At 42.9% G+C, this 19587-nt stretch overlaps 1 protein-coding gene across 5 annotated transcripts in view; it reads left to right on the top strand.

Annotated features, from left to right (window-relative positions):
• USP34 (ubiquitin specific peptidase 34) overlaps positions 1-19587 on the top strand; it is a 288549-nt gene that overhangs the window by 35093 nt on the left and 233869 nt on the right. For all 5 annotated transcript variants that reach the window (XR_004443955.1, XR_004443956.1, XM_033239152.1 and 2 more), the window contains exon 2: positions 19077-19164. Coding sequence is in view for 3 of the 5 variants with exons in the window: in XM_033239152.1 (XP_033095043.1) it covers positions 19077-19164 (88 nt within the window). In the remaining 2 variants the exon portion in view is untranslated. The remainder of the gene's footprint in view (positions 1-19076; positions 19165-19587) is intronic.

The raw sequence follows: 19587 nt of genomic DNA, 5'->3' as shown, positions 1-19587 counted from the left end.
TATGAGTGCTGCAGGCAGATCCCCATGGAGGGAGCCCAGGGACTGGCTGGAGGGGTGACATCAGAGCTGTGCACATACCTGAGCATTCTTGCTAGCACAAGGCATGAGGGTCAAGTGGCTCTACACAGCTGAGGCACAGCAGGAGGAGGGGGCACATAACCTAGCTTATTTTTTGTAGAAACATGGTTTTACCATGTTACCCAGGCTGGCTTCAAACTCTTGAGCTCAAGTAATCGTCCCAGCTCAGCCTCCCAAATTGTTGGGATTACAGGCGTGAGCCACCATGCCCAGCTGTTTTTAGGTCTTTCACTGCCTTTGTTAAATTTATTCCTATTTGACTTTTTTCCTAGCTATTGTAAATGAAATTGCCTTCTTGATTTCTTTTCAGAGAGTGTATTGTTTGTATATGGAAACATCACTTATTTTTTTAAAATAGTAATTTTGTATCCTGCAACTTTACTGAATTTATTAGCTCGAAGTTGTTTGTTTTTAGTGGAGCATAGATTTTACTATATATAAGGTCATGTCATCTGCAGCTGTAAACACAGGGACAGTTTGACTTCTTCATTTCTGGTTTGGATGCCCAGAACTACTTTGTCTTGCTCTGGCTGGGACTTCCAGTAGTATGTTGGGTAAGAGTGGTAGGGGTATGCATCCTTGTCTAGGTTCAGTTACTGGAGGAAAAGCTTTTATCTTTCTCTCATTGAGTAAGATGATAGCTGTGGTTTTGTCATATATGGACTTTATTATGTTGGTATACTTTCCTTTTATACCTAATTTATTGAGAGAGAGTTTTTTTTTTTTTTTTTTTGTGATGGAGTCTCACTCTTGTTGCCCAGGCTGGAGTGCAGCGGCGTGATCTTGGCTCACTGCAACCTCTGCCTCCCAGGTTCAAGCAGTTCTGCTTCAACCTCCCGAGTAGCTAGGAGAACAGTGCCCGGCTAATTTTTATAGTTTTGGTAGAGATGGGATTTTACCACGTTGGCCAGGCTGGTCTCGAACTCCTGACCTCAAGTGATCCACCCGCTTCGGCCTCCCAAAGTGCTGGGATTACAGGCGTGAGCCACTGCACCCCGCCGGAGAGTTGTTTTTAAAATCATGAATGGATGTTGAATTTTATCAAATGCTTTTCCTGATTCTATTGAGATGATCCTGTGGTGTTTGTCCTTCATTCTATTGCTAAAATGTATGACATCTATTGATTTGCATATGTTAAATTATCCTTGTATTCCTGGGATGAATCCCAGTTCTTCATGGTTATTACCTTTTTGATGTGTTGTTGGATTTGGTTTGCCAGAATTTTGTTCAGGATTTTTGTGTCTGTTTATCAATGATACTGGGATGTAGTTTTCTTTTTTTTGTTTTTCCTTTTCTGGTTTTGGTATCACCCGAAGAGTTAACTTTGCTTCAGTTTTTTGGAATATTTTGAGAAGAATTGGTATTCATTCTTCTATAAATGTTTGATAGATATCAGCAGTGAATCCATCAGTCCTGCACTTTCCTTGGGAGCCTTTTTGTTACTGATTCAACCTCATTACTTGTTTTTGGTCTGTTCAGGTTCTTTTTTGTTTGTTTGTTTTGTTTTGTTTTGTTTTTTTGAGATGGAGTCCTGCTGTGTCGCCCTGGCTGGAGTGCAGTGGCGCAATCTTGGCTCATTGCAAGCTCCGCCTCCCGGGTTCACGTCATTCTCCTGCCCCAGCCTCCTGAGTAGCTGGGACTACAGGTGCCTGCCACCACGCCCAGCTAATTTTTTGTATTTTTAGTAGAGACTGGGTTTCACCATATTGGCCAGGCTGGTCTTGAACTCCTAACCTCGTGATCTGCCCGCCTCAACCTGCCACAGTGCTGGGATTACAGGTGTGAGCCGCTGCGCCCAGCAGGTTATTTCTTGTCGGTTCAATCTTAGTAGATTGTTCAGGAATTTGTTCCTTTCCTCTAGGTTTTTAAATTTATTGCTGTGTAGTTGGTCAGCAGTCTCTAATGATCCTTTGTACTTCTGTGGTATCCGTAATGATGTTTCCTTTTTTGTTTCTGATTTCTTTTATTTGGGTCTTGTCTCTTTTTTTCCTTAGTCTAGCTAAAGGTTTGTTGATTTTGTTTATCTTTTTAGATGACCTGCTTTTTTTCTGATCTTTGATCTTCTCTCATTTTAGTCTCAATTTTTATTTCAACTCTGATCTTTATTGTCTTTCCTTCTACTAATTTTGGGTTTGTTCTTTTTGGTTCCTTGAAATGCATCATTGGTTGTTTGAAATGTTTCCAGGTTCTTGGCATAGGCATTTATTGCTATAAACTTCCCTCTTAGCAATGCACTGCTTTTGCTGTATCCCACAGGCTTAGGCGTGTTGTGTTTCCGTTTTCATTTGTTTCAAGACATTATTTTATTTCCATCTTAATTTCTTCATTGACCCAGTGGTCATTCAGGAGCATGTTATTTAATTTCCATGTATTTGTATAGTTTCCAGCATTTCTCTTGTATTGATTTCTATTTTTATTCCATTGTGGTCTAAGAAGATAGTTGACATGATTTTTTCAGTTATTTTAAAATTTGATTGAGACTTGTTTTATGTCCTAAAATATGGTCAGTTCTGGAGAATGTTTCATGTGCTGCTATAAGAGTGTGTATTCTGCTGCTGTTAGGTGAAATGTTCTGTAAATATCTGTTGGTCTCATTTGGTCTATGATGCAGTTGAAAACTGTTTCTTTGTTTATATTCTGTCTAGATGATCTGTCCAATGCTGTTGAAGTCCCCAACTATTGGGGTCTGTCTCTCTCGTTAGATCTAATAATTACGTTGTATATCTGGGTCCTCTGGTGTTGGTTGCGTATGCATTTACAATTCTTATATCTACTTACTGAATTGATCCCTTTATAATAGTGTCCTTCTTTGTCTCATTTTACAACTTTTGGCTTGACGTGTGTTTTGTCTGATATATGTAAAGCTACTCCAGCTCACTTTTGGTTTCTATTTACATGGAATGTCTTTTTCCGTCCTTTCACTTTTAGTCTGTGTGTGACTTTATTTTGTTGGGACAGAGTTTTGTTCTGTTGCACAGGCTGGCACAATCTTGACTCACTGCAACCTCTTCCTCCCAGGTTCAAGCGATTCTCGTACCTCAGATTCCCGAGTAGCTAAGATTACAGGCATGAGCCACTGCGCCCAGCCAGTTTTTTTGTATTTTTAGTATAGACGGGGTTTTGTCATGTTGGCCAGGCTCTGTGGGTGATTTTAAAGATGATGTTAGTGTCTTGTTGACAGCATATTGTTGAATTTTTTGTTGTCGTTGTTCTGTCTGTAACTTCTGTTATCTATTTAATTTTTTGAGATGGACTCACTTTGTCACCCAACCTGGAGTGCAATAGAGTGATCTTGGTTTACTGCAACCTCCGCCTCCCAGGTTCAAGCGATTCTGCTGCCTCAGCCTCCCGAGTGGCTGGGATTACAGGTGCATGCCACCGTGCCTGGCTAATTTTTGTATTTTAGTAGAGACGAGGTTTTACCATATTGGCCAGGCTGGTCTCGAACTCCTGACCTCAAGTGATCTGCCCGTTGTGGCCTCTCAAAGTGTTGGGATTACAGGCATGAGCCACCACGCATGGCCAATGTATAACTTTTAGATGGAGGAATTTAAATCATTTATGCTCAAGGTATTATTTATAGGTGAGGACTTACTCCTGCCGTTTTATTGTTTTCTAGTTATTACATTATGTATCCTTTGTTCCTTGCTTGCTCTTCCAGATGTGAAATTCTTGGGCATTTCTTATAAGGCAGTCTACTGATGACGTATTGCCTCAGTTTTTCCTTGTTGGTGAAGGTTTATTTCTCTTGCGTTTCTGCAGGACAGCTTTGCTGGGTATAATCTTGATTCACTGTTTTTTTTTTTGTTTTTCTTTTAGTACTTTGAATCTGTTAGTCCTATTCATTCCTTGCTTGTAAGGATTCTGCTGAGGAATCTGTTAGTCTAAAGGAGATACTTTTACGTGAGACTTGATGCTTTTCTTTTGCTGCTTTTAGAGTTCTTTTTTTTTGTTTGTTTGCTTTTTTGAGACAAAGTCTCACTCTGTTGCCCAGGCTAGGTAGAGTACAGTGGCACAATTAAAGCTCATTGCAGCCTTGACTTCCTGGGCTCAGGTGATTGGCCCACCTCAGCCTCCTGAGTAGCTGGGACTATAAGCGTGCACCACCATGCCCAGCTAATTTTTATATTTTTTGTAGAGATGGGGTCTCACCACATTGCCCAGGCTGGTTTTGAACTCCTGGCGTTAAGCAATCCTCCTGCTTTGGCCTCCCAAAGTGCTGAGATTATACGTGTGAGCTGCTGTGCCTGGCCTCTTTGTTGAATTTCTCATTAAACTCATGAATTATTTTCCTTATTTCATTAAAGTTCTTACCTGTATTCTCTTGTACCTCCTGAGTTTCCTTAAGATTGTTATTTTGAGTTCTTTTTCTGGCATTTTATGTATTTCTTTATGATTGGGGTCTATTACTGGAAAATTACTGTTTTCCTTTGAAGATGTCATGTTTCTTTTTTCTCTGTTGATTTCTACATTGTTTCTACACATTGTTGGAAACATCCCCCCTTCCAATTTCATGGAGTAAATGTTATAGGGAAAGACTTAATTTATATTAGTGGATCTTGGATCAGTGGAGTGTGTTGACCTTGGTTCTATGTGGACGCAGTAATGTAGTCTCCATGTAGTTTCTTTATCTATAATCTGTACTAGTGACATTTGAGAGTTTCTTAGCAGCCTAGGATGAGGGAGTGTGTGGTGACTGTAGTGCAGCTTTGCCAGGGGGGTTGGCTTATTGGGCTGTTTCTCAAATCAGGGACACATGTATGCATATGGCGAGTTGGCCAACTTGGGGTCTGGCTTGCTGGGGTTGAGGCCACAGGACTGTTACTCTGGCCAGGAGTACAGGCATGTGGTTGCTCAGTTGGCTGGATGTTGTGCATGCCAGGAGTGGCCCATGGTGTGGTTTCTCAGGTCTGGGACACAGGTGCACAACTGCTCAGCCAGCCTAAGTGTAACTGCCGGGGGTTGCCCATTGGGCTGTTTCTTAGGACTGGGATGTGGACTCTTGGCTGCCTGGTTAGCCCGGGGGGATGCCTATCGGGGTGACCTGCGGTAATGTGTCTGAGGCTCTTATTGGGGGCGCAGGGTCATTGGGGAGGCCAGAAGGATGTCTACATGGAGCAGAGGTGCTAGGAGCCTTTTTCCTAGGCACTGAGTAAGGGTGCATGGCTGCTTCACTAACGTTGGGGTGTATCACATGCTCTTTGGCTTGGGGGCCTCTACTACTTTGGAGAGAGTTTATAGTGGCTTGGTTGGCTTATGGGCAGGTTTGTCCTGGATGGGACTGTCAGACTATTCCTTTGGCTTGAAGTGTGATCTGGTTGTGGGAGTTGGTTTTCCCTGCTGTGCAGGACCAAAGTTGAAGCTATAGTTGTGGCATTCATTCACATGTGCGGCCTTGGTATAATGAAGATGGAGCTGAAGTGCTGCAGAGGTGCAGTGGCTACTGGTCCCCAGAAAGGGTGCACTCCAGGAATGGCTCTGGTTTCAAGATGGTGTCACACTGCCACAGCTTGTTTCACTGGGGGTAGATGGGGGTCAGGGAGCACATTCCTTGTGCTCCTGATTTAGGCAGTGCAGCTGTGTGGATTTCTAGCAGTTTTTTAAATTGGGCCTAGGGCTTGCAAGGACTGTGGGATTCTCCTTTTTATTTTATTTATTTTTTTTGAGATGGAGTCTCACTCTGTTGCCCAGGCTGGAGTGCAGTGGCGCGATCTTGGCTCACTGCAACCTCTGCCTCCTGGGTTCAAGCGATTCTCCTGCCTCAGCCTCCTGAGTAGCTGGGATTACAGGCACCAACCACCACACCCGTATATTTTTATATTTTTAGTAGAGATGGGGTTTCACCTTCTTGGCCAAGGTGGTCTTGAACTCATGACCTCAAGTGATCAGCCTGCCTTGGCTTCTCGAAGTGCTGGGATTACAGGCATGAGCCACTGCACCTGGCCGGATTTGCCTCTTATAAGGATTGTAGGTGTTTGTGGTGGTAATGGGAGTGCTGGTAAGGGATCTTCTGCTTGCCTTTTCCCTGCATCAGGAAGTCTCTGCTGACTGCAGGCAAATCCCATCTGGGCAAGGGGAGATGGGACTGCAGAGGCTGGATGCTTCCATACTGCCTTCCTGGACTTTGTCACCAACTGGTGTGTCTCCATTCCCCAACTGCACTCAGATGGTCTCTCTGACACGCCTGTCAGATCTTAGCTGTTTATTTGTTAACCGTTGTCCTTTCTTGGTGTAGGATGAACGCCAGGTGTCTCTAGTCAGTCTCCCTGATTTTTTAATATTCTTCATAGCTTTGCTGAAATTCTTCAGCTTGTCATCTAATCCCTTGAATGTATTACCTATTACAACTAATATCTTAATCTTCGGTTTTATTGTCTTATTTTCACCCTTGTTTCTGGCTATGTGGTATGTAGTCTTATTTTTCAGTTCTGTGGTCATTGTAGAAAATTTTAGATATCTAGAGTCAGGTGCAAAAAGTTTATGGGCGGTGAACACTATGTACCCATCACCCAGTCAACATTTATCAACTCATGGGTAATTTTTTCACCTGTGCCTTATTCATTTTGTCTCTCCCACCCACTGGATTAGTTTGAAGTAAATCCAGGTGTTATATATTATCTGTATATATTTAAATATATTAAAATAACCATTTAACATTTTTAAATTTTATTTTTAAAGATGGGGTCTTGCTCTGTTGCCCAGGCTGGCCTAGAACTCTTGAGCTCAAACAATCCTCTCACCTAAGCCTCCTGAATAGTTGGAACTAGAGACACACACAGACACACACCACTGTGCCCAGCTTTGTTTATGTATTTATGAGACAAGGTCTCACTCTGTCGCCTAGGCTGGAGTGCAGTGGCATGATCTTGGCTCACTGCAGCTGTCTGCCCACCTCAGCTTCCCGAGTAGCTAGGACTATAGGTACGGGATACTATGCCCAGCTAATTTTTGTCTTTTTCTTTTTTTTGTAGAGATGGGGCTTTGCCATGTTGTCCAGGCTGGTCTTGAACGCCTGAATTCAAGCCATCTGCCCACCTTGGCAGCTCAAAGTGCTAGGATTACAAGAAAATGTCACCACATTCCATGTCTTTTTTTTAATTGAAAAACAGCGGGGTCTTGCTACGTTGCCCGGGCTGGTCTCAAACACCTGGGCCCAAGCAAATCCTGCGTTGGCCTCCCAAAGTGCTGTGATTACAGGCGTGAGCTGCTACCCCTGGCCATGTCCTGTTTTTTGTTATTTTAAATTGACATGTAATTCTTACACATATTTATAGGGTACAGCATGCTATTTCAGTACCTTTATATGGTGTGTAATGATCGAACTGGGGTAATTACTGTTATCTCAAACATTTATCATTCTTTGTGTTGGGAACACTCAAAATTCTCTGCTATTTATTTATCTGTTTTTTTTGAGATGGAGTCTTGTTCTTGTTGCCCAGGCTGGAGTGCAATGGTGCTATTTCAGCTCACTGCAACCTCCACCTCCCAGGTTCAACTGATTCTCCTGTCTCAGCCTCCCAAGTAGCTGGGATTACAGGCACCCACCACCATGCCCGGCTAAGGTTTTGCATTTTTAGTAGAGATGAAGTTTCACCATGTTGGCCAGACTGGTCTCGAACTCCTACCCTCAGATGTTCCACCTGCCTTGGCCTCCCAGAGTGCTGGGATTACAGGTGTGAGCCACCATGCCTGGCCTCTGTTAGCTATTTAAAAATACCGAAAAAGTTATTAACTATAGTAATCCTAAAGCCAGGGCCAGTGACTCGTATATAACTCCAGTGCTTTGGGTGGCTGAGGCAGAAGGACCACTTGAGGCCAGGAGTTAAAGACCAGTGTGGGCAGTACAGCAAGACTCTGTCTCTAAAAAAGTTTAAATAGAGCCGGGCGTGGTGGCTCACGCCTGTAATCCCAGCACTTTGGGAGGCCGAGACGGGCGGATCATGAGGTCAGGAGATCGAGACCATCCTGGCTAACACGGTGAAACCCCGTCTCTACTAAAAATACAAAAAATTAGCCGGGTGTGGCGGCGGGCACCTGTAGTTCCAGCTACCTAGGAGGCTGAGGCAGGAGAATGGCGTGAACCCAGGAGGCAGAGCTTGCAGTGAGCCAAGATCTTGCCATCACACTCCAGCCTGGGCGACAGAGTGAGATTCCGTCTCAAAAAAAAAAACAAAAACAAAAAAAAAAGTTTAAATAATAATTAGTTGGATGTGGTGAAATGCGCCTGTAGTCTCAGCTACTTGGGAGGCTGAGGCAAGGGGATTGTTAGAGCCCAGGAGGTCCAGGCTGCAGTGACCTGACCTGCGATTGTGCCACTGTACTCCAGCCTGAGTGACAGCTGAATCTCTTCTCTAAACAAACAAAAACCTGATAAAGCTCCAAAGAACAATAGCAACAAAAAAATCATCCTGCAGTACTATAAAACAGTACAATATATTCCTCCTGGCTAGGTATAATTCTCTGTTCATTAACCAGTCTTTCCCTACATTCCTCTTCTCTACCCTTTCTAGTGTCTAGTTGTATAAATTTCTTTAGTTTTCTTCTTTTTTCGTTTCATTTCTTTTCCATTTTTCTTTTTTTTAAAGAGTAAGGGTCTTGTTGCCCAGGCTTCAGTGTAGGGGCGCACGATCATAGCGCACTATGAGCCTCAAACTCCTGGGCTCAAGTGATCCTCTCTTCTCAGCCTCCCAAGTAGCTGAGATTACAGGCTTGCACTACCATGCCCAGTTAATTATTTTATTTTTTGTAGCGAAGGGGTTTCCCAGTGTGGTCTTGAACTCCTGGCCTCAAGGGATCTCTTGCCTCGGTCTCCCAAAGAGTAATTTCTTAATATGAAATAGTTGGCATTCAAGTTCCCTTATATTCTCAATTTAAAAAAATTCTAACTTTTCCTTCACAATTTGAATCAAGATTCACATGAGACATATTAGAATTGCTGATTTTAAAAAATTAAATCAACTAAATTGTTATCTAATTTACATACAATAAGGTTAGTCTATTGTAAGGGTATGTTTTTATTCATTTTGACAAATATACACTCATGTAAGAACCACCACAATCGAACATTTCCATCGCCCAATTATTCCTCATGCCTCTTTTTAATCAGCCCCACCACCAAGTCTGCATTGTCGTAACTGCTGATGTGCTTTGTCACGTAAGCTTTATTTTTAAATTTATTTTATTATTATTACTGTTTTTTGAGGCAGTCTTCCTCTGCCACCCAGACTGGAGTGCAATGGCACGATCCTGGCTCATTGCAACCTCTGCCTCCTGGGTTCAAGTGATTCTCCTGCCTCAGCCTCCTGAGTAGCTGGGATTACAGGCATGTACTAACGTGCCTGGCTAGTTTTTGTATTTTTTTGATGGAGTCTCGCTCTGTCGCCCAGGCTGGAGTGCAGTGGCATGATTTAGGCTCACTGCAAGCTCCGCCTCCTGGGCTCATGCCATTCTCCTGCCTCAGCCTCCCGAGTAGCTGGGAATACAGGTGCTCACCACCACGCCCAGCTAATTTTTTGTATTTTTAGTAGAGACGGGGTTCACCATGTTAGCCAGGATGGTCTTCATCTCCTGACCTCGTGATCTACTCGCCTCGGCCCCCCAAATTGCTGGGATTACAGGCGTGAGCCACTGCGCTTAGCCTAATTTTTGTATTTTTACAAATACAAAATTTTAGTGGAGATGGGGTTTTACCAGTTTTACCATGTTGGCCAAACTCGTCTTGAACTCCTGACCTCAGGTGATCTGCCTGCCTCAGGCTCCCGAAGTGCTGGGATTACAGACATGAGCCACTGTGCCCAGCTGGAAATAAACTTTATGTACTACTTACATCTGGTTGGTATTCTTTTTACTTAGCATATGGTTAGAAGTCATCTATGTTGCTAATTGTTGGTGCATCAGTAGTCGGTTTCTTTTTATTGTTGAATAGAATTCCATATGTTGGCATATATACGATAACTTTTTTTTTTGAGGTAGTCTCACTCTGTTACCTGTCAAATGTGGTGCCATTACGGCTCACTGCAGCCTTGACTGCTTGGGCTTAAGCAACCCATTCACCTCAGCCTCCTGGATAGCTGGGACCAAAGGCGCATGCTGCCACACCCAGCTAATTTTAAAATTTGCTTTGTAGAGATAGTGTCTTATACCATTGCCCAGGCTGTTCTAGAACTCCTAGCCTTAAGCAGTCCTCCTGCCTTGGCCTCCCGAAGTGCGTCCTTTTTATTTATTTATTTATTTATTTTTAAACTCAATCCACTCTAATGAAAATTTGGTTTGTTTCTAGTGTGAGTAAAGTTATTATTTTGTTTTGCTCTTTGTGTTTTGTTTGTTGGCTACCTGTCTGGACTAATTCTGTGAATTCTGGCTGCCCTGTAGTTCGTAGCCATTGATGTCTCTGTTGGTTATTATTACTGTTTTAATACATAATTCTTTTCTCTTTGTTTTCAAGCCTCACTTCCTAGGAGTTACCTCTGAATTGGCATAGCATGTTTTTTTCCTAAGTCTGTTTTAATTTCTAGGTTCCCCTCTTTCTGCCTTTTTATTTGTTACAGAAGCTGCTCATTCCATGGCTTATTTAGTGCATAGGATTTCCCATCTGGATTTTGCAGATTTTATCCTTGTGCAATTATTTAATATGGTTTGTCATTTCTATTTCCATACTTTTATTATTAGATCTAGAGGCTTGATCAGATTCAGGTTAAATTTCTTGTCAAGACTGTTTCATAGATTGTGTTGTGTTCCTCCATGGGGTAGGTTGGAGTGTCACTTAATGTCATAGTTATGCTTGTTTTGTAATGCAAGCAGCCATTGCCTAGGGCTTTTATTACATTAACAGTTACAAAACTAATCCTGTCACTTTTTTCTTTGATTAGGTGAACTATCTGTATCAGGAGAAACTTGCTTTTATTACCTGTTTCATTACTTTCATTTACTATTTTTACGTGAAAGTCAGGATAAATGGCGGATTTTTCCCTTTGTTAACCAGTTTTCAGTGAGTGATTTAACATTTGCATTGTTTTTTTTGAGAATCATTAGGAAATCATGTACTCAAAAATAACATTTTTGCCTTTATTCATTTAATATCTGGGAGATTTTTTTTTTTTTGAGACAAAGTTTTGCTCTTGTTGCTCAGGCTGGAGTGCAGTGGTGCGATCTCGGCTCACTGCAACCTCTGCTTCCTGGGTTCAAGCGATTCTTCTGCCTCAGCCTCCCAAGTAGCTGGGACTACAGGCACGTGCCGCCATGCCTGGCTAGTTTCTTTTGTATTTTTAGTAGAGACGGGGTTACACTATGTTGGCCAGGCTGGTCTCAAACTCGTGACCCTCAGGTGAGCCACTTGCCTCAGTCTCCCAAAGTGCTGGGATTACAGGCATCAGTCACTGCGCCTGGCCACCAAAAATTCTTTAGATTTGCCCTTTTGAGGCTATTTTCTAGATCTCGTAGGCATGCTTCATTTTCAGAAATTCCTTTTTCTTTTGTCTCCTCTGACTTGTGTGTTTTCAAATAGCCTGTGTTTGAACTCAGTAATTCTTACTTCTCTGTCATCAATTCTGCTGCAAAAGACTGATGCTTTTTTTAGTATGCCAATTGCATTTTTCAGCTCCAGAATTTCTGCTGGAGTCTTTTTACATGTTTTAATCTTCGTTAAAGTTATCTGCTAGCATTCTGTATTCCTTCTATGTTATCTTGAATTTCTTTGAGTTTCCTCAACACGGCTGTTTTGAATTCCCTGTCTGAAAGGTCACATATCTGTTTCTCCAGGATTGGTCCCTGAAGACTTATTTAGTTCATTTGGTGAGGTTATGTTTTCCTGGATGGTGTTGATTCTAGTAGATGTTCTTGAGTGTCTGGGTGTTGAAGAGTTAGGCATTTATTGTAGGCTTCACTGTCTGGCCTTATTTGAAGCTGTTCTTGGGAAGGCTTTCTAGGTATTTGAAAGAACTTGGGTATTGTGATCTAAGCTGTATCTGCTTTAGGGGGTACCCCAAGCCCAGTAATTCTGTGGTTCTTGCAGACTCATACAGGTACCACCTTGATGGTCTTGGACAAGATCTGGGTAATTCTGTGGATTACCGGGCTGAGACTCTTGTTCTCTTTCCTTACTTTATCCCAAACACAGTCTCTCTGTTATGAGCCACCTAAAGCTAGGGTTGGAGTGAGTGACACAAGCACCCCTGTGACCACCGTGACTGTGCTGAGTCAGTCTTGAAATTAGGATTGTGCTGGATCTCACCCTAGGCCTTCTGTAACTGCACTCTGGCTACCTCCCTTGTTTGCTCAAGGCCCTGGTGCTGTGCAATCAGCAGTTGGCAAAGCCAGCCAGACCTGCATTCTTCCTTCAGGGCAGCAAGGTGTCTAGACCCAGGTGGGTCCAGAGGTTTGTTGTCTGGGAGTTAAGGGACTAGAGCAATACTCTTGTATTGTGGCTAAGCTGGCATTCAAACCACAAGACGAGGTACTTCTCACTCTTCCTTCCTTTTTCTTTTCTTTTTTTTTTTGAGGCGGAGTCTCGCTGTCTCCCAGGCTGGAGTCCAGTGACCGGATCTCGGCTCACTGCAAGCTCTGCCTCCCAGGTTCACGCCATTCTCCTGCCTCAGCCTCCCGAGTAGCTGGGACTACAGGCGCCGCCACCACGCCCGGCTAGTTTTTTGTATTTTTTACTAGAGACGGGGTTTCACCGTGTTAGCCAGGATGGTCTCGATCTCCTGACCTCGTGATCCGCCCGTCTCGGCCTCCCAAAGTGCTGGGATTACAGGCTTGAGCCACCGCGCCCGCCCCTTTTTCTAAAAGCAGAGGAACTTCACCTCATAGCCACCGCCACCTCCAGGCCACAAGGAGTACTGCCAGGCTATCACCGATGTTCCCCTAAGGCCCAGTGTCTCTGAAGTCAGCTTGTCGTGAATGCTTTGTCACCTGGGACTCACCCTTCAGGGCAGTGGGCTCCCCTGTGGCCCAGGGCAGGTCCGGAAATGCCATTTGAGTCAGGTCTTAGAATTACGGATACCCAAGAATCCGCTGGTGCTCTACCCGGCTGTGTTTGTGCTAGTACCTAAGCTGTAAGACAAAATCCCCTTTACTCTTTCCCTCTGCTTTTCTCAAGTAGGAGTTTTGCCCCATAGCCACCACTGCTGGTAATGTGCTGAATCTCACTGAAGCCAGCAAGTCTCAGAGGCTTACCTGAGGCCCTCAATGTAGTACTTGGATATCGCTATCGGTTATTCAGGGCCCAGGGGCTCTTCGGTTAGGTGATGAATGCTGTCAGGTCCTGTCTTCTGGCCCAGGGTGTGTGTAGAAATGTCTGGGAGCTAGGGCCCTGAATGGGGACCTCATGACTCTGAGCGGTGCCCTGTCTCGCTGTGGCTGAGCTGGTATCCAAGGTGCAAGATAGAGGGAAGGCATCTTTCTTGGAGCCCTGAGCTCTGCAGCCTGTCTAGGAGAAGGGGTGATGGCCAACACTCCACTGGCAGCCCCACCTGGTGTCTCAGTATGTTTCATTCCCTGCTTCCCATCCCCCTTCCCACCACCTCTACTGTTTTGGGGCCCAGTTCGTTCATTACTGGGAATCGGATAAGAGTTGTAGTCCTTACGGCTTAGACTGCCGAAAAGTTTACTTGGAAACATGGAGTGCTGTAGCCCACCGTGGTGAGGCTGGTGGGAACTCACGTTGGGACCCCTGGGATCGGCAATTGCCCTCTGCCTTAGGGTTGGTTTAAATGCTCCCTCCCTGGGTCTGTGTCACCTCAATTTGGTCTGGTTTTCCTTTCTGCTTTTAACAGGACAGCACTGAGTTCAATGGCTTGGAATTGCTGCGTTCTCCCTCCCCCAGCACCGAGAGGCTCTAGGCACCAGGCCTTTGCTACTGGATGGGGGAACAGGAAGTGTGTATAGTTGCTAATTGAGGTCTGTTTCTGTGTTGCCTCTTTCAGTGATATGCAGTTAAAACCAGGTACTGTGAGTACTCACCTGATTTTTGTTTTTTATGAAGGTGATTTTTCTATGTAGTTGGTAATTTGGTATCTTTGTTGGTGGGGGCTTGGGCATGATCAGTGGAGCCTTCTGTTCTTGCTCTGCCTGCCACCTGTTTTCAGTCTAAAAAATCAGTGGGAGCTAGGCGCAGTGGCTCACACCTGTAATCCCAGGAGGCTGAGGTGGGTGGATCACGAGGTCAGGAGTTTGAGACCAGCCTGGCCAACATGGTGAAACCCCGTCTCTACTAAAAATACAAAAATTAGCCTGGCATGGTGGTATGCACTTGTAATCCCAGCTACTCAGCAGGAGAATCACTTGAACCTGGGAGGTAGAGGTTGCAGTGAGTCTAGATCGCACCATTGCACTCTACCCTGGGGGATAGAGTGAGACTCCCTCTCAAAAAAAATTCAGTGGCTTCCATTAAACTGCAGTTTGGATTTCCCTAACTCCTTTAAAGAATAATTGCAAAAATTTTTAATTGTGGTAAAAAAGTATAGAACATGAAATTTAGTTTTTTTTTTTTTTTTTTAAATAGAGAAGGGGTCTTGCCATGTTGCCCAGGCTGGTGTTGAATTTTTGGGCTCAAGCGATCCTCTTGCCTTGGCCTGCCAAAGTATTGGGATTATAGATATGAACCAAAAATGTCTTGTCTTTTCTTTTTTTTTATTTTGAGACGGAGTCTCGCTCTGTCGCCCAGGCTGGAGTGCAGTGGCCGGATCTCAGCTCACTGCAAGCTGCGCCTCCCGGGTTTACGCCATTCTCCTGCCTCAGCCTCCCGAGTAGCTGGGACTACAGGCGCCCGCCACCTCGCCCGGCTAGTTTTTGTATTTTTAGTAGAGACGGGGTTTCACCATGTTAGCCAGGATGGTCTCAATCTCCTGACCTCGTGATCCGCCCGTCTCGGCCTCCCAAAGTGCTGGGATTACAGGCTTGAGCCACCGCGCCCGGCCAAAAATGTCTTTTCTTAATCATTTTTATGTATATCATTGAGTAGTGTTAGAAATGTTAGCATTCTTGGGCAACAAATCTCTTATAACTTTTTCACGTGACAGAACTGAAATCCAGTTCTGGGCAACCACCCTTCTCCTTTGTTTCTGTGAATTTGGCTACTTTAAATACTTCATACCACTTGAATTGTACAAGTACAGTCATGCACCCAGTAACGATGTTTTGGTCAATGATGGACCTAGTGTAGGACAGTGGTCCTAAGGTTATAATACTGTATTTTTACTGTACATTTTCTATGCTTAAATGTGTTTAGATACACAAATACTTACCATCGTGTTATAGTTGCCTAGAGTATTAATTACAGTTACATGCCATACAGGTTTGTAGCCTAGAAGCAATGGGATATTTATACACCATATAGTAGAGGCATGTAGTGTAGTAGCCTATACCATCTAGGTTTGTGTAAGTATAATCTGTGATGTTTGTTCAACTATGCAGTCACATGTTTTTCAGAATGTACCATTGTCTTTAATCATCAAGCAATGCATAACTGTTTATATCTTTTCATGACTGACTTATTTCACTTCGTTTAATGTCCTTAAGGTTCATCTGTATTGTACTGTATAACAGGATTTTCTTTTTAAGGACGGATGATACTGCATTGTATGTACATACCACTTTTTGTTTATCCATTCTTCCGTTGGTAGACGTTGGGGTTGCTTTGAACTCTTAGCTGTTGTAGATAATGCTGCTATGAACATAAGGGTGCAAAGATCTCTTGGAGATGATGCTTTCAATTCATTTCAGTATATATGCTCACCAGTGGGGGTTGCTGGATCATATGGTAATTGTTGCTAATTTTTCAAGGAACTGTCATACTGTTTTCCACAGCAGCTGCAACATTTTATATTCCCAGCAAGAGTACACAATGGTTCCAGTTCCACATAACTTGTGAACACTTATTTATTTTTGTTGTTTGTTTTTTAAGAGACAGTATTTTGCCCTGTCACCCATGCTGGAGTGCAGTGGCATGATCGTATCTCACTATAGTGTTGAACTCCTGGGCTTAAGCCATTCTCCCACCTTATCCTTAGTGTCCTGAGTAGCTAGAACTATAGGCGTGTGCCACCATGCCTGGCTAATTTTTTAAAAAATATATTTTTTGAGAGATGGTGCCTTGCTGTGTTGCCCAGGCTGGTCTTGAATTCCTGACCTCAAGCAGTCTTCCTGCCTCGACCTACCAAAGCACTAGGATCGGAGGTGTGAGCTGCTGGGCCTCACTGGGGATTTTGATAGGGATTGCTTTTAATTCATAAATCAATTTAGGTAGTGTCGATATTTAACAATATAATGTCTTCCAACCCATGAATGTGGGATTTCTTTCCATTTATTTGCATCTTCTTTAATTCCTTTTAGCAACATTTTGTAGTTTTCATTGTTAACAAGTCTTTTGCCTCCTTGTTCCTTTTTATTTTTCTTTTTGATGCTGACTCAAATGTAATTTTAAAAATATTTCCTTTTTAAATTGTTCATTGTTAGTGTATTAGAAATGCATCTGACTTGTAATCCCAGCACTTTGGGAGGCTGAGGTGGGTGGATTACTTACGATCAGGAGTTTGAGACCGGCCTGGCCATCATGGTGAAACCCCATCTCTACAAAATACAAAACTAGCCAGGCGTGGTGGGACGCCTGTAATCCCAGCTACTCAGGAGGCTGAGGCAGGAGAATTGCTTGAACCAGGGAGGCAGCTGCTGCGGTGAGACAAGATTGTATCACTGCACTCCAGCCTGGGCAAAAGAGTGAGACTGTCTCAAAAAACCAAAAATTTAAAAAGACAAAAGTGTGTCTGCTTTTTGTGTTTTGAATTTGTATCGTGTAACTTTGTTGAATTCATTTATTAGTTTTTTGTTTGTTTGTCTTTGAGAGGGGGTCTCACTCTGTTACCCAGGTTGGAATGCTGAAATCCAAACTGCAGTTTAATGGGAGCCACTGATTTTTTTCGGCTCGCTGCAGCCTTAACCTTCCAGGTTCAAGTAATCCTTCCGCCTCAGCCTCCTGAGTAGCTGGGACCAGAGGTGTGCACCACCGTGCCTGGCTAATTGTTTATATTTTTGGTAGAGATGGGGTTTCACTATGCTGCTCAGGCTGGTCTTGACCTCCTAAGCTCAAGCGATCTGCCTGCCTTGGCCTTCTAAAGTGCTGGGATTACAGGCTATTAGTTCTAACAGTTCTTTTTGTGTAATCCTTAGGGTTTTCTGTTGGTTCGTGTTATCTGCGGACAGAGGTAACTTGAATTCTTTCCATTTTTTTTCCTCACTGAATTGCTCTGACTAGAATTTCCAATACTATGTTGAATAGAAGTTATGAACGTGGCCACCTTATCTTGGTCCTGATCTTAGAGGAAGAGCTTTCGGGCTTTCACTATTGAGTATGATGATAGCTGTGTGTTTGGAGAACTCTAGTCTGATGAAATGTCCTTCCCTTGCCTTTCTGGTTCTGGGTTGGATGGAATGAGATGGAAAGTTTTTGTTGTTTAGCAGTTAGGCTGCCAGGCGGGCCTCTGGTGAGGATGGTTTTCTGACCACACAAACTTTTTTCAGAATGTGTGTCCTGTGTGTTTTTTGTTAAAGAGGGATATGATGGTTGTAGCCAGTCTTCCCTGTGTTTTTAGGCACTCTTAAGGCTGGGGAAGGAAAACTGACAGGGCATACTGTGATCCCTTCTTCACCTTGCTGAAATCATACGATGCCAGAGGTGGTTTTTAGTGGTTGCTTCATCTTAGGCCCCCACTTTATCTTATTCTGTCCTAGTTGCTAGGCTTTGTTGCCCGAGTCTTCTCCCTGATGGTCAGTAGTGTCTATGGCTTACAGGGCCTCAGATGTGATCTAGGTCCTAAAAGCCTGGTCTTGGGTGTAGGTGTTACTACCTTGTGACTGTTTCACATATATTTTAGCCTTACGCCTTTTCCTTTTCTCCTTGGCCGAGGTAATTTTTTTTAAACCCCTTCTTGGTTAATCAGTATTACCAGAGAGGAATCTTCCAACCTCCTAGTTCAGCTTACCAGCATTTTTATAGCTGAATTGAGGAAGTGTGCTGTAAGTCTTAACATTATGTATATAGTCTGATTAAGTAGAAGGGGTGTGTGTGTGTGTTTTAAATGTAAACTAACCTCATACGTATTTGGCACAGGAAATATATTAGTATAGTGGGACATCTTACTGCTTCATAGGGGATTTCTCCTCCTCACAATAATGTGATGCAGAAATCCAGGCAAGATTTCTTGGGATTAAAGAGAAGACACTAGCAACATATAAAGAAACAGTGAAAAAGCTGATAAGCCTCAAAAATGCTTTCTTATACATACATAATAATTGCTTTAGTGGCTTCAAAGACCCTTATGTTTTCTACTTTGTAAAGCTGTGTGGACTAACCAAAGAAGGTAAAAGGCATTAAAATGATGGAATTATGAGAATGATTATGTTCAATTTTTATTATTTGGGGAAATGGTCTTTTAATGAGAACTGAATGTTCTCAAGCTTCTCATATCAAAAGAGGAAGGCCATGTGAAGGAAGCTATGACTTCAAGGAAGGTATGCTCTGTGGCTACTGCTGATACACCTGAGAGGAGTGCCATGAGACTGGTTCTTGGAATACTAAGCTGGAGGCTAGAATCAGTGCTACTGCTTTCAGATACAGCAAGCTGACAAGTCCTTGGTCTCTCCTCCTGCCTTCTTCTATAGGCACTGGAGGAACAAGATCTTAACAGAAGACAGCTGGAAATGAAAAATGTAGCTTGCATGGTCCCAGCCTCAGCATCACAACAGAAGGGTGCTTTTGGAGATGAGAGATAATCCCAGAATAAGTGGCGAAGTCTCACCGCCCCCCCCCCCACCCCTTACATCTGTCAAAAATCTGTTCTTAAGCTCATATGAGTTATTAATTAAAAGTAGACTTATTTTCTTTGGAAGCAAAAGAATGATTATCTGAAATGTTTGCATTTGTAACTCTTGACTTTATTTTGAACTATTGGCTTTAATACTGGTTTAGCATTATTCATAATTTTAAAATTTCTTTTTTATTTCAGTATCAGATGTAGAAGGTGGTGATGGACTGCAGCTCAGAAAGGAACATACTCTCAAAATATTTACTTATATCAATTCCTGGACACAGAGGTATGCATCTTTAGGTATTTCGAAGACTAATTTTTGTGAGTTGTGTTGTAAGTTGCAATTTTTATTGTCACATTTTCTTTTTAGAGTGTTGGGTTAGATACCATTAATTACTAAATGACAGTTTGTCAGTATTTATTAAATCTTTACTCATGAGGTCGATCATGATTCTGTTTTTAAAACATGGGCATAAATAACAGTTTCTTTCTTTGACCCCTCCTTATTTAGGGATATGAGAGTGACAGAAATTCTGAAAAATAACTGTTTTGAGAGATTAAATAATTTTTATGGTGTAGCTAAAGGCTTCTAACAATCTTAATCCTTAAAAAAGAAAAGTCATTGTGATAGGGGATACTTTTAAGCCACTTGCTATCTGTTTCTTTTCTGTAATTATGTATATCAGACCAGTTTCTAAATAATACATTT

This window comes from Trachypithecus francoisi, unplaced genomic scaffold (assembly GCF_009764315.1).
Source record: "Trachypithecus francoisi isolate TF-2019V2 unplaced genomic scaffold, Tfra_2.0 Lachesis_group17, whole genome shotgun sequence".
Classification (NCBI taxonomy): Eukaryota; Metazoa; Chordata; class Mammalia; order Primates; family Cercopithecidae; genus Trachypithecus; species Trachypithecus francoisi.
This window is presented reverse-complemented; position numbering and strand designations above follow the sequence as displayed.